This window comes from Chiloscyllium punctatum, chromosome 36 (assembly GCF_047496795.1).
Source record: "Chiloscyllium punctatum isolate Juve2018m chromosome 36, sChiPun1.3, whole genome shotgun sequence".
Classification (NCBI taxonomy): domain Eukaryota; kingdom Metazoa; phylum Chordata; class Chondrichthyes; order Orectolobiformes; family Hemiscylliidae; genus Chiloscyllium; species Chiloscyllium punctatum.
Window position 1 is genome coordinate 68,856,721 of NC_092774.1, and position 13,167 is coordinate 68,869,887.

At 46.4% G+C, this 13,167-nt stretch overlaps 1 protein-coding gene across 5 annotated transcripts in view; it reads left to right on the forward strand.

Moving 5' to 3' along the window:
- LOC140460632 (uncharacterized) overlaps positions 1-13,167 on the forward strand; it is a 1,198,404-nt gene extending 1,185,237 nt beyond the window's left edge. Inside the window, exons 1-2 of one of the 5 annotated variants that reach the window (XM_072555248.1) lie at positions 8,650-8,719; positions 11,657-13,167. In XM_072555248.1, the coding sequence (XP_072411349.1) occupies positions 12,065-12,865 (801 nt within the window). In that variant the 5' untranslated portion in view covers positions 8,650-8,719; positions 11,657-12,064 and the 3' untranslated portion in view covers positions 12,866-13,167. Of the gene's footprint in view, positions 1-8,649; positions 8,943-9,119; positions 9,181-11,656 lie in introns of those variants that run through there. The other 4 variants (XM_072555245.1, XM_072555246.1, XM_072555249.1 and 1 more) reach the window with 4 other exon arrangements.

Sequence of the window (13,167 nt, forward strand, 5' to 3'; positions counted from 1 at the left end):
TACTTCCACACTGTGGAGATTGAATGATTTATTGCAGTCGTGTTTGCGCCGGATCACAGCGCGCAGAACTACCCACCTTCCACCAAATCAAAAGACAAGTCCCACCCTGCCCTCTCGTATGTGTGCTATCTGTCTGCTTAATCGTTTCCAGTGAATACGGCCCAAACCCCGCTGCTGTCAGTAAACTTTAAAATGCTCAGGAAACAATGTAACGTGGACATGCTGCAACCCAAAGGACTAGCCACGCTACCATACATCAGGAGCATTTCTGAACTGACAGCCAGACTACTGCGACCACTAGGACTCATAACAGCACACAAACCAACAGCCACGCTCAGACAACAACTCACCAGAACAAAGGACCCGATACCCAACATGAGCAAAACTAATCTAGTGTACAAAAATCCCATGCAAGGTCTGCACAAAACACTACATAGGACAAACAGGAAGACAGTTAACGATCCGTATACACGAACACCAACTAGCCACGAAACGACACGACCAGCTATCCTTAGTAGCCACACACACAGACGACAAGCAACATGACTTCGGCTGGGACAACACTACCATTATAGGGCAAGCCAAATAAAGAACAGCCAGGGAATTCCTAGAGGCATGGCACTCATCCACAGACTCTACCAACAAACACATCGACCTGGACCCAATATACCGGCCACTACAGCGGACAGCTGGAAATGACAACTGAAAGCAGCAGAGACAGGCCACTATAAATGCCAGAGGAAACAGCACAGAAGCACTTCACAGGAGGCTCCCAAGCACTGAGGATGTCACCTAGACAGGGGACGAAACGTTTGCAAGACAAATTCCCACTCGGTGAACAGAATCACAACAACGAGCACCCGAAGTACAAATCTTCTCCCAAACTTTGAAAACAATGTAATACCTGAGGTACTGAAAACCGTAAGGTTTCTAATGATAACAGTGACTGATTCACTCCTTCTGATGTACAGCAGTGGAAATACAATATTGGAGGCTGAAAGAAATTAGCAGTTTAAAACAAGAACCCACCTAACCCTTCACTTAGCACCCCACTCAGCACACTTTACATACTGCCGGTAAACCTTAAAGCACTTCATCCCCACAGTGCAATGAATTCCCACTTTCCACTAAAATTCTGGATGTACTCATTCACTCAGTTGCTGTCCCACAAATTAAAGATTTCACTGTAACTTGTTCTGTGCAACGAACCAGAATTGATCAGGGACCTCAAAGTGAAGGAGCCATTGAGAAGTAGTGACCATAATACAATACGCTTCAATCTCCAATTTGAGAGGGAGAGGGTACAATCGGAAGTGACAGTATTTCTGTTGGATAAAGGGAACCATTGGGCTATGAGGGAGGAGCTGGCCAAAGTTCAATAGTGCAATACCTTGGCAGGGATGACAGTGGAGGAACAATGGCAGATATTTCTGCGTATAATGCAGAAGATGCAGGATCAGTTCATTCCAAAAAGGAAGAAAGATCCTAGGAGGAGGCATGGGTGGCCGTGGCTGATGAGGGAAGTTAAGAAACATATAAAGTTAAAAGAGAAAAAGTATAACATAGCAAAGATAAGTGGGAAAATGGAGGACTGGGAAGCTTTTAAAGAACAACAGAGGATTACTAAGAAGGAAATACACACAGAAAAAAATGAGGTACCAAGGTAAACTGGCCAAAAATATAAAGGAGGATAGTAAAAGCTTTTTTAGGTACTTGAAAGGCAAAAAAGTGGTTAAGACTAAAATTGGGCCCTTAAAGAAAGGCGAATATGTTATGGGGAACAAAGAAATGGCAGAAGAATTGAATTGGCACTTCAGATCTGTGTTCACTGGGGAAGACACAAGCAATCACCATGAAGTAACAGTGGCTGAAGGACCTGAACTTAAGGGAATTTATAGTTGCCAGGAATTGGTGTTGGAGAGACTGTTAGGTCTGAAGGTTGATAAGTCCCCGGGGCCTGATGGTCTACATCCCAGGGTACTGAAGGAGGTGGCTCCAGAAATCGTGGATGCATTGGCGATTATATTCCAGAGTTCGATAGATTCGGGATCAGTTCCTTCGGATTGGAGGGTGGCTAATGTTGTCCCACTTTTTAAGAAAGGTGGGAGAAAGAAAACAGGAAATTATAGAGCAGTTAGTCTGACCTCAGTGGTGGGAAAGATGCTGGAGTCTATTATAGGGGATGAAATTATGACATATCTGGATAGTAGTAACAGAATAGGTCAGAGTCAGCATGGATTTATGAAGGGGAAGTCATGCTTGACTAATCTTCTGGAATCTTTTGAGGATGTAACTCTGAAGATGGATGAGGGAGATCCAGTAGATGTAGTGTACCTGGACTTTCAGAAAGCTTTTGATAAAGTGCCACATAGGAGGTTAGTGAGCAACATTAGGGCACATGCTATTGAGGGAAAAGTACTAACTTGGATTAAAAGTTAGTTAGTTGGCTGACAGGAAACAGAGTAGTGATAAATGGCTCCATTTCGGAATGGCAGGCAGTGACCAGTGGGGTATTGCAGGGATCAGTGCTGGGACTGCAGCTTTTTACAATATATATTAATGATATAGAAGATGGTATGAGTAATAACATTAGCAAATCTGCTGATGATACAAAGCTGGGTGGCAGGGTGAATTGCGAGGAGGATGTTAGGAGATTACAGGGTGACCTGGACAGGTTAGGTGAGTGGTCAGATGCATGGCAGATGCAGTTTAATGTGGATAAATGTATGGTTATCCACTTTGGTGGCAAGAACAGGAAGGCAGATTACTATCTAAATGGAATCAATTTATGTAAAGGGGCAGTACAAAGAGATCTGGGTGTTCTTGTACACCAGTCAATGAAGGTAAGCATGCAGGTACAGCAGGTAGTGAAGAAGGCTAATAGCATGCTGGCCTTCATAACAAGAGGAATTGAGTATAGAAGCAAAGAGGTTCTTCTTCAGCTGTACAGGGCCCCGGTGATACCACACCTGGAGTACTGTGTGCAGTTCTGGTCTCCAAATTTGAGGAAAGTCATTCTAGCTATTGAGGGAGTGCAGTGTAGGTTCATGAGGTCAATTCCTTGAATGGCAGGACTACCTTACGCTGAAAGATTGGAGCGACTGGGCTTATATACCCTTGAGTTTAGAAGGGCTGTAAGATTATTAAAGGATTGGACACTCTGGAGGCAGGAAACATGTTTCCGCTGATGGGTGAGTGCCGAACCAGAGGACACAGCTTAAAAATACGGGGTAGACCATTTAGGACAGAGATGAGGAGAAACTTCTTCACCCTGAGAGTGGTGGCTTTGTGGAATGCTCTGCCCCAGAGGGCAGTGGAGGCCCAGTCTCTGGATTCATTTAAGAAAGAGTTGGATAGAGCTCTCAACGATAGTGGAATCAAGGTTTATGGAGCTAAGGCAGGAACAGGATACTGATTAAGGATGATCGGCCATGATCATATTGAAAGGTGGTGCAGGCTCAAAGGGCAGAATGGCCTACTCCTGCACCTATTGTCTATTGCTCCCAGTAAGGGCAAAGCTGCTCTGAAAGTGCTCTGACTCTACTGCTTTCAGCAAAGCTGATTAGAGTTAAAAAGCATGGAAACAGACCCTTCGGCCCAGCTTGTCATGCCAACCAAATATTCTAAATTAACCTAGTCGCATTTGGCCCATATCCCTCTAAATCCTTCCTATTCATGTACCTATCCAGATGCCTTTTAAATGTTGTCATTATCTGGTAGTTTGTTCCACACATGCACCATCCTCTGCATGAACACCTTGCCGGTCACGTCCCTTTTAAAACATTCCCCTCTCACCTCAAACATATGCCCTCTAGATTTGGACTCCCCTACCCTGGGGAAAAGTGCTTGGGTATTTACCCTATCCATGCCCCTCATAAACATCTATGAGATCACCCCATATTCTCCAATTCTCCAGGGAAAATATCCCTGGCCTCTTCAGCCTCTCACTATAGGTCACAAGCATGGCAACAGCCTTGTATATCTTCTCCAACCAATTCCAAAGTTTCACAACCTCTTTGCTATAGCAGGGGGAGACCAGAACTGAACACAGTATTCCAAAAGTGGCCTAAACAATGTCTTATCCAGCTGCAAAATGCAGCACCTCTCATTTCTCTAAATTAAACTCCATCTGCCACTCCTCGGCCCATTGGCCCACCTGAACAAACCTAATTTATAATGAACTCTCTTTCCTCTCTTATTCCCTAGAAGTTGAAAATCTCCATCCCACATACTCTCTTTCCATTTGCCGAAACTAATCCCTGCTGTACCTCATCCTGAAGGGTCTGCTTCATGCTGACTAACAGGCCCACACTCAGGAGAGATCTAATTGAAACACAGAATACTGAATGGCCTGGATACAGTGGATGTTGGGAAGATGTTTCCGTTGGTATGAGAGACTCGGACCCGAGGGCACAGCCTCACAGTAAAGAGAAGGCCTTTTAGAACATAGATAAACATAAAACTCTTCAGCCATATACTGATGAATCTATGGAATGCATTGCCACAGAAGTCTGCAGAGGCTAGGTCACTGAGTATATTTAAGACTGCGACATATGTTCTTGAGTACCAAGGGGATCGAGGGTTATGGAGAGAAAGCAAGAGAATGGGATTGAGAAACCAATGAGCCACAATTGAATGGTATGAGCAGACTTGATGGGCTGAATAGCCTACTCTCTGCTCCTATCTCTTATAGTCTCTTGCTGTCTTGGACACAGAATGAGAACTGGGAACAGAAGTCGGCCATTTGGTTTTTTGAGCCTGCATAGCATTGAACAGATCATAACCGGATATGAATCTAACTACATCTAAGTGGATAGGCTGAGACTTTTTCACTGGAACACAGCAGGCTGCGAGGTGACCTTATAGAGGTTTATAAAATCATGAAGGATATAGATGAGGTGAACAGCGGGTCTTCTTTCTCTAGGGTGGTTACAAGATTAGGGAGCAAAGTTTGACAGTGAGTGGAGAAAGATACTAAAAAGACATGAGGGGCACCAGTTTGTTTTAAAAAACACAGAGCGTGGTTTGTGTGTGGCATAAATGTCCAGAGGAAGGATGCAGGTACCGTAACAACATTTCAAAGAAATTTGGACAAGTCCATGAATAGGAAATGTTTGGAGGGATATGGGCCAAACACAGGCAGCTGGGACTAATTTAGTTTGAAAACATAGTCAACATGGACTAGTTGGACTGAAACTGTTCTAAAACCATTTCCTTGCCTTCCCCCATAAACATCCACTTATTTGTTGTTCAAAAATCAGACAAACTCAGCCTTGAATACATTCAATGACCCCGAAACTGCAGGAAGACATCCCACTTCTGAACTCAATTCCTCTTGTTAAAATACCACTTGCCTTGCTGATTGCTTGCTGCACCCGTCTGACAACTGGTATTGACTGGTTTCAATTACATTCACACATCATTCCTGATGAAGGGCTCATGCCCAAAACGTCAACTCTCCTACTCCTTGAATGCTGCCTGACCTGCTGTGCATTTCCAGTGCCACACGTTTCGACTCTGATCTCCAGCATCTGCAGTCCTCACTTTCTCCACATCCCAATACACCACCATTTAAACTATACACCTCCTCTGTTTTTTTTTCACAGCAGAGGCTATAATTTTACATTTTGGTACTGCATTTGACACGTGTTTGCCAATTGTGGACTTCTCTACATCGGGGAGACTTGGAAAACAGCATCGTGCCTGGGCCCGCAGAGGCCAACCGGACCTCCCAGACACCAGACATTTTAATTCCCCTTCCCACTCCCTTTCTGACATAACCATCTTTGGCCTCCTCCCTTACCACGATGAATCAAACTGCAAATTGGAGGAACAACATCTCATCTTCCGCCCGGGCTGCGTAGAGTTGGGAGACTCAACATTGGGGAACTCAATTTCAAATAAGCTCTCTATCTTTCTAGCTCCTCCTCCTCCCTGCCATCAACCAGATTCATTCCTCTCATTGATGGCGGCTAGAGGGTGGGGCTGGGGAGAACAGAAAGAGAATGGACGGGGGCTGGGAGAATAGGGAGAATGGACAGGGGCTGGGTGGAGCTGTGGAGAACAGAGAGAGAGAATGGACGGGGGAGCAGAGCGTAAGGGAGAGGAGAAGGACTTTGGGGGGGGAGAGAAAGGCCTGCAGGGCAGAGCGTGGGGGACCCAGAGAATGGGGGGAAGGGTCTGAGAGGGAGAAAGTGGAGGTAGAGTGTTGGGGGGGGGGTGGGCAGGAGAGAGAATGGTGTGGGGTGCAGAATGTGAGGAGAGAGAGAATGGATGGGGGCAGAGGATGGATGGAGAGAGAGAATGAGTGGCAAGGAGAGGGTGGGGGCGGTGGAAGAATGGGCAGCAGAGAGTTGGTGGAGAGACAGAATAGACAGGGAACAGAGAGATGGAGAGCAGAGGGTGAGGGGAGAGAGGGAGGATAGATGGGGTCAGAGGGCGGAGAGAGGGAAATGGACATGGGGCATTGTGGGTGGCAGAGTGGAAATGGACAGGAGGAGCTATGGATGGACAGGGGGTGCTGGGGGGGGGGGGGGGGACGGAAAGGAGGTGCTGTGGGTAGCAAGAAGGGAATAAGTGACCTCAAGGACAATATTTTTATGCAGAGGGTGGTGTGTGTGTGTGTGTATATGTAAAACAAGCTGCCAGGGAAGTGGTGGAGATAGGTACAATTACAATATTTAAAAGGCATCTGGGAGGGATATGGGCCAAATGCTGGAACTTGGGACTGGGTCAGCTTCGGACATCTGGTCAGCATGGATGAGTTCAACCAAAGGATCTGTTTCCATGCAGTGTGTCTCTAGATATCTATAACTCTATGATTTGAAACCAGACCTTTTTACTGATAATCTTCCTGCCGGACTTTTGTAGTGCACCCAGTTGTCGGAGATTTGTAGTGGGTATAAGTGGCACATGTCTCCTATCATGGGAATTCTGGAAAATATAAAAGGGCTGTTAAAAGTACTTCAACTTTGGGAACACTGGGCCTTGTGGAAGCAGGGCATTTGACAAACCTTTTCAGAGAAATTTCCTCCAACTGGTGGACTATAGACAGTTTTCCCACGGAACATTACACAGATATTAAGAATGTTCCCTTCTGTAAAACATTTTCCTGAAAAATGCAGAAGAATTCAACTTGCTAATGTGAAACAAATGTTACAGAGAAAGGAAACTGCCAAGATCAAAAGGCTGACGAATGTCAACATTTATCAGATTGTTTCGAGAACAGAAAAATCTGCACTGGAGACACCCTAAAGAGGGTTGTGTCATACCTATTCCTTCAATTAGTTTTGTATGTCTTAATTGTTAAGTCATACCTAGCACATGGAAAGATGGCTATGGTTTGTGGAGGTCAGTCATCTCGGCTTCAGGACAACTCTGCAGGAGTTCATAGGCCAAACCATCTTCATCAATGACCTTCCTCCATCATAAGTTCAGAAGTGGAGATGTTGCAACAATTGCAGATGTTCAGCACTATAAACAACTCCTCATAAACTGAAGCAGTTCAGTTTGAAATGCTACAAGATCTTAACCATATCCAATGGGCTGATGAGTGGCAAGTAACATGAATGCCATGCAAATGTCACACAATGACTCATCCCCAAAAGAAATAATTTGACCGCGGACTTGTTATATCAACAATGTCACTGTCACTAAGTACCCCACGATCAACAGCCTTGGGTTTACCATTGAACAGAAACTCAACTAGATGAACCATACATACACAGTGGCTACAAGAGCAGGTCAGAGGCCAGAAATACTGCAGTGAGTAACTCACCTCCTGACTCTCCAAAACGTGTTCCAATTTCTACAAGCCACAAGTCAGCAGTGTAATGGAATACTCCCCACTAGCTTGGATGGGGTTGCAGCTTCAACTGTATTTGAAACGCTTCATACCATCCAGGTCAATGTTGCCTGCTTACTTGGTACCATATCCACTGTTCAGAAGCAGTAGTGTGTAGTATCTACAAGACGCACTGCAAAAATTTACCAAAGCACCTTACAAATTGCCTTTCAAACTAACAACCACTTCCATCTAGAAGGACCAGGAAAACAGATACATGGGAACACAACCTCTTGCAAGTACCCCTCCAAGCAACTCAAATCTTGACTTGGAAATGTATTACTTTTCATTCAGTGTCACTGGTCCAAATCCTGGAATTCCTTCCCTCAAGACATTGTGGGTCACCGTCCAGGATGTGGACTGCAAAGGTTCAAGAAGGCAGCTCACCATCACATTCTCAAGAACCAAATGCTGGCCAGCCAGCGACGCCCATGTATCAGAAATAGATTTTAATAAATTATTGAAACAGCGGGTTGGAATCTGCAAACTAAAGAAAATCAACGTTAAGAAGGGTCAGATGAAGAGCATTGATTCGGTGCTTATTTGAGAACAGATAAAGAGTGATTATACTGACACTGACTTGGAACTAGAGTTTAGAGTTAAACACCTGCAGTGTTCCACTCAATGCATAAATCTAAAATCGCTGAAAGATTTGCCCCTGACGTGTACTTCATTAACACATGAATAGGACAATTAAGAAGGCATATGGGATACTAGATTTCATGACATTAATGGCGCCTTCATTTCCCACGATCCCATGCGATCGAGAAACCTCTCTATGGGGCCCTGGCAGTGCGCATGCGTGCCGTGAGTGTGAGCGAAATGGCGCCGGCGGCCGAAGGAACAAGAACAGAAATCGCTGGAAAAGCTGAGCAGGTCCGGCAGCGCCTGTCGAGAGAAATCGAGGAGGTGTTTCGGGTCCAGTGATCCTTCTTCAGAACAGGGTGAGACAGGGTAGGATTGGAAACCGCGGGAGGAGGGAGACTGGGGAGTTTATAAACTCCTCGGGGGAGGCCTGAGGCCGTGAATAAAACCTCCCCAGGCCCACTTCACCACCGGAGGAGCTCTCGTGTTGCCCGGGCAACAGGGCGCCATCATTGTAAGGATAAGGCACATGTTGACTTGGGGCGGGGAGTGCGGGCGGCCATCTTGGTGAGGGCACCATCAGTCGTCATTTCCGGGATAGAAATGACAGTTGGTGTCATTCAACTAGAATTCCCTCATTTCACTCAGAGACCTGTCCCTGAGCTTGGTCTGTGTGGCCTTAAGACAGGAAAAGGGAGTGGGAGGGAGGGAGAGAGATCTAGAATGACACGAAGGTGGACTGTGAATTTGAGGTGAATGAATCTGATCATTTGTGGCGCTGGGTACTTCCAAGATCGCAGTGGCCAGGAGAGCATTGATGTGTTGATGTTATTTTCAGTTTGTTGACTGGGAAAAGAGAACGCCAGGAGTGGAGGAAAGACATGATGAAGATAGATTGGAAATTCAATACAGGAGGAGGGTTAACTTGAGCCAGCACTGGCCCATATCCCTCCGAACTCTTCCTATTCATATACCCATCCAGATGCCTTTTAAATGTTGGAATTACACTAGCCTCCTCCACGTCCTCCAGCAGCTCATTCCATACACTTACCACTCTCTGCATGAAAAGGTTGCCCCTTCGTTCTCCTTTGAATCTTTTCCCTCTCATCCTAAACCTATGTTCAGTAGTTATCGACTCCCCCACCCCAGAGAGAAGACTTTGTCTATTTATTCTATCCGTGCACCTCATCATTTTATAAACCTTTATAAAGTCACCCCTTAGTGTTCGACTCTCCACGGAAAACCGCCAGACTGTTAACTTCTCCCTATAGCTCAAATCCCTCAACCCTGACATCATCCTTGTAAATCTTTTCTGAACCCTTTCAAGGTTCATACATCCTTCTGATAGGAAGGAGACCAGAATTGCATGCAATATTCCAAAATTGACCCAACAAATGTCATGTACAGCCGCAAACAATACCTCCCAACTCCTGTACTCAGTACTCTGACCGATAAAGGAAAGCAGACCAAACACCTTCTTTACGATCCTATCTATCTGCAACTCTACTTTCAAGGAGCTTTGAACCTGCACTCCAAGGTCACTTTGTTCAGCAACACTCCGCAGGACCTTACCATTAAGTAGTTCTGCTAAGATCAGCTCAAGATTTGCCAATTGCATGACCTCGGACCATAGTTTGGGTTGTGGGTTACCAGCACCGGGATTTGTAAACTTTTCATCCCATCAATTGCCCCAACACCATTTCCCCACAACTACTCATTTCCTTCAGTTCTCCTCTCAGTGGACCATGTGTTCCCCAACATTTTGGGGATGTTGCCTGTGTCCTCCTTTGTGATGATAGAAGCAACATATGTGGTTAATTGGTCTGCCATCACTTTGTTCCACATGAGAACTTTGCCTGTTCTAGTTGTTATCGTTTTCTCTAATCTTTTTTTATCTTCACATACCCATTGTCCCCTTTTGATCAATCCTTTTGTTGAAACCTGAACTGCTCGCAGTCTTCAGATCTGGTACTTTATTTTTAGCCAATTTGTACGCCACTTCTTTGGATCTCGTCCTATCCATCATGTCCCTTGTTACCGTGGCTGTGCCACCTTCTGTGTTTTATTTTTTCAGACAGGAATGGACAACTGTTGCAGTTCCTCCAGGTGCTCTTTCAATGTTTGTCATTTCTTTCAATCGTGTTACCTCATTTATTGTGGCCTGTTTGTGCCTCTGCCATTGTAATTTCCTTGCTTTAGATATAATTCCCCAGTCTCAGAATCACCTCTGTTCCTCTCCATTTTAATGGAAAGTTCTCTCACTTGGTTCTTCACTCTTCTGCAAGAGACCTCTTACAGCTACAATGCCAATTATTCCCTTCTCACGAAGAAATTAATATTTTGGAATTAAATTGCCATTGTTCAGCAGAACCATAGCCACTTCTGGCCTCAGTCCTATCAGAAGGATGTTGTGAAACTTGAAAGGGTTCAGAAAGAATTTACAAGGATGTTGCCAGGGTTGGAGGGTTTGAGTGATAGGGAGGGGCCAAGCAGACTGGGGCTGTTTCCCCCTGTTTCCAGAATGTAAGGGTAATAGGTTAAGGGTGGGGTGGGGAAGGGAAGGTTTAAAAGGGACATAAGGGGCAACTTTTTCATTCAGAGGGCAGTGTGTGTAAGGAACAAGCTGCTAGAGGAAGTGGTGGGGGCTGGTACAATCACAGCAGTTAAAAGGCATCTGGATGGGTATATGAATAGGAAGGGGTTATAGGAGTATAGGCCAGGTGCTGGCAAATAGGCCTAGATTGATTCTGGACATCTGGTCGGCATGTTCACTTTCTCTCTGGTGTCGGTGTCAATACCTTGATGTCTCGTTTTCTCCCCCTTCCTGGGGACGTTAACCATTTCATGTCTCATTGTTCGTCAAGAAGCTGCATTGCAGGTTCACCCTGAATTGACGGTTTTTGCTTCCCAAAATCAGATCTGCTCACTCTCAGCAGTATTCCAGTGTTGGGAAAGAAACTAACTTTCAGGTAGAGCTATCCAAAATTCAGAGAGATGTCAGTCTTGACATTTTTGCTTTTCTGCCCCTGTAAGATCCTGAATCAGCACCTTCAGGAGAATTAGAGTGGAGTGAGAACAGAAGGGGGAGTGAGAGGGAGAGTGAGAGTGGGATGATGCTTTCAATTTTGTGGAATAACAAAAGAAAAGAATGTTCTGCAGAAAGTAGAGTTGCTTGTTCTGAATTTCTACCCTGGACTGACAGTGATGACTTTTGTAATTTTTTTAAAGAGTATTTGAAGATCTGAAGACAGAAGTTTCAAAATCAACAGATGAAGGCCTTATGCTTGAAACATCGACTCTCCTGCTCTTCGGATGCTGCCTGACCTGCTGTGCTTTTCCAGCACCGCTCTTTTCAACACTGAATGTCCAGTGTCTGCAGTCCTCACTTTGATGTCAATGTCTGACAGTCACTCAATCCATTGGGAACACAACAATTTTCGACTGTGATTCTGTGAGAAGGAGCAAAGCTTTTTGGTTCCTGCTTCTATATGTTTTCAGAATCAGTGGGACTGGATGAGAGACCGTATGGTTGCAGTGCACTGAGTGTGGAGCCAGAAATAGTTATATGACCTGGAAAGAGGAATTCAAGGCAAGGAGGGGCTCTACACATGTTTGTGCGCAGCTGAAGTTTTGGCCATGGGGAAACCTGAGGGATCCTGCCCCGTAGAGAAACCATGTAAGTGTGGTGACTGTGGGAAAAGTTTCCATTTCCCGTCTGCCCTGGAGACTCATCGGCGCACTCACACCGGGGAGAGGCCGTTCCCCTGCACAGAGTGCGGTAAGGCCTTCAGCAATTCCTCTGACCTGCTGAAGCACCAACAGGTCCACACCGGAGAAAGGCTGTTCCTTTGCACCAAGTGCGGGAAGGCCTTCAGCAATTCCTCAGCCCTGCTGAGGCATCAGCGGGTACACACTGGGGAGAGGCCCTTCAGCTGCCCTGAGTGTGGGAAGGTATTTAGCAATTCCTCCGCCCGGCTGAGGCACCAGCGGGTCCACACGGGGGAGAGGCCCTTCAGCTGCCCCAAGTGCGGGAAAGCCTTCAGCAATTCCTCCGACAGGCTAGAGCACCAGCGGGTCCACACGGGGGAGAAGCCCTTCAGCTGCCCCGAGTGTGGGAAGGGCTTTACCCACGCCTCCACCTTGCTGACCCACCGGCGGGTCCACACCAGGGAGAGGCCCTTCACCTGCCCCGAGTGCGGGAAAGCCTTCAGCAATTCGTCCGACAGACTGAAGCACCAGCGGGTCCACACAGGGGAGAGACCCTTCAGCTGCCCTGAGTGTGGGAAGGGCTTTACACAGGCCTCCACCCTGCTGGCCCACCAGCGGGTCCACACTGGGGAGTGGCCATTCACCTGCTCTCAGTGTGGGAAGGGATTCACCCGCTCTTCCCACCTGCAGAGGCACCAGCGAGTTCACATGCCAAGACAGGGGGATTGAAGGAGCAATGGCAGAGTCCCATTATTGACTGGACCCCTGGGTTTGAATCCTGACGTGGCAGATGGCGGAATTGGAATTCGGTCAGAAGTCTGGAGTTCGGAATCTAACAATGAAACCATTTTTGGGGGCGGGGGCATGAGAACCCCCATCTGATTCACTCATGTCCTTTTTAGGAAAGGAAACTGCCGTGTGGGAAAGGGTTCATTCAGTCGTCCCATCCTTTACCCGGGCTGGCCTACATGTGACTCCAGACCCACAGCTGTGTGGTTGACACCCCCACCTGCGGAAATGAACAGGGAGAA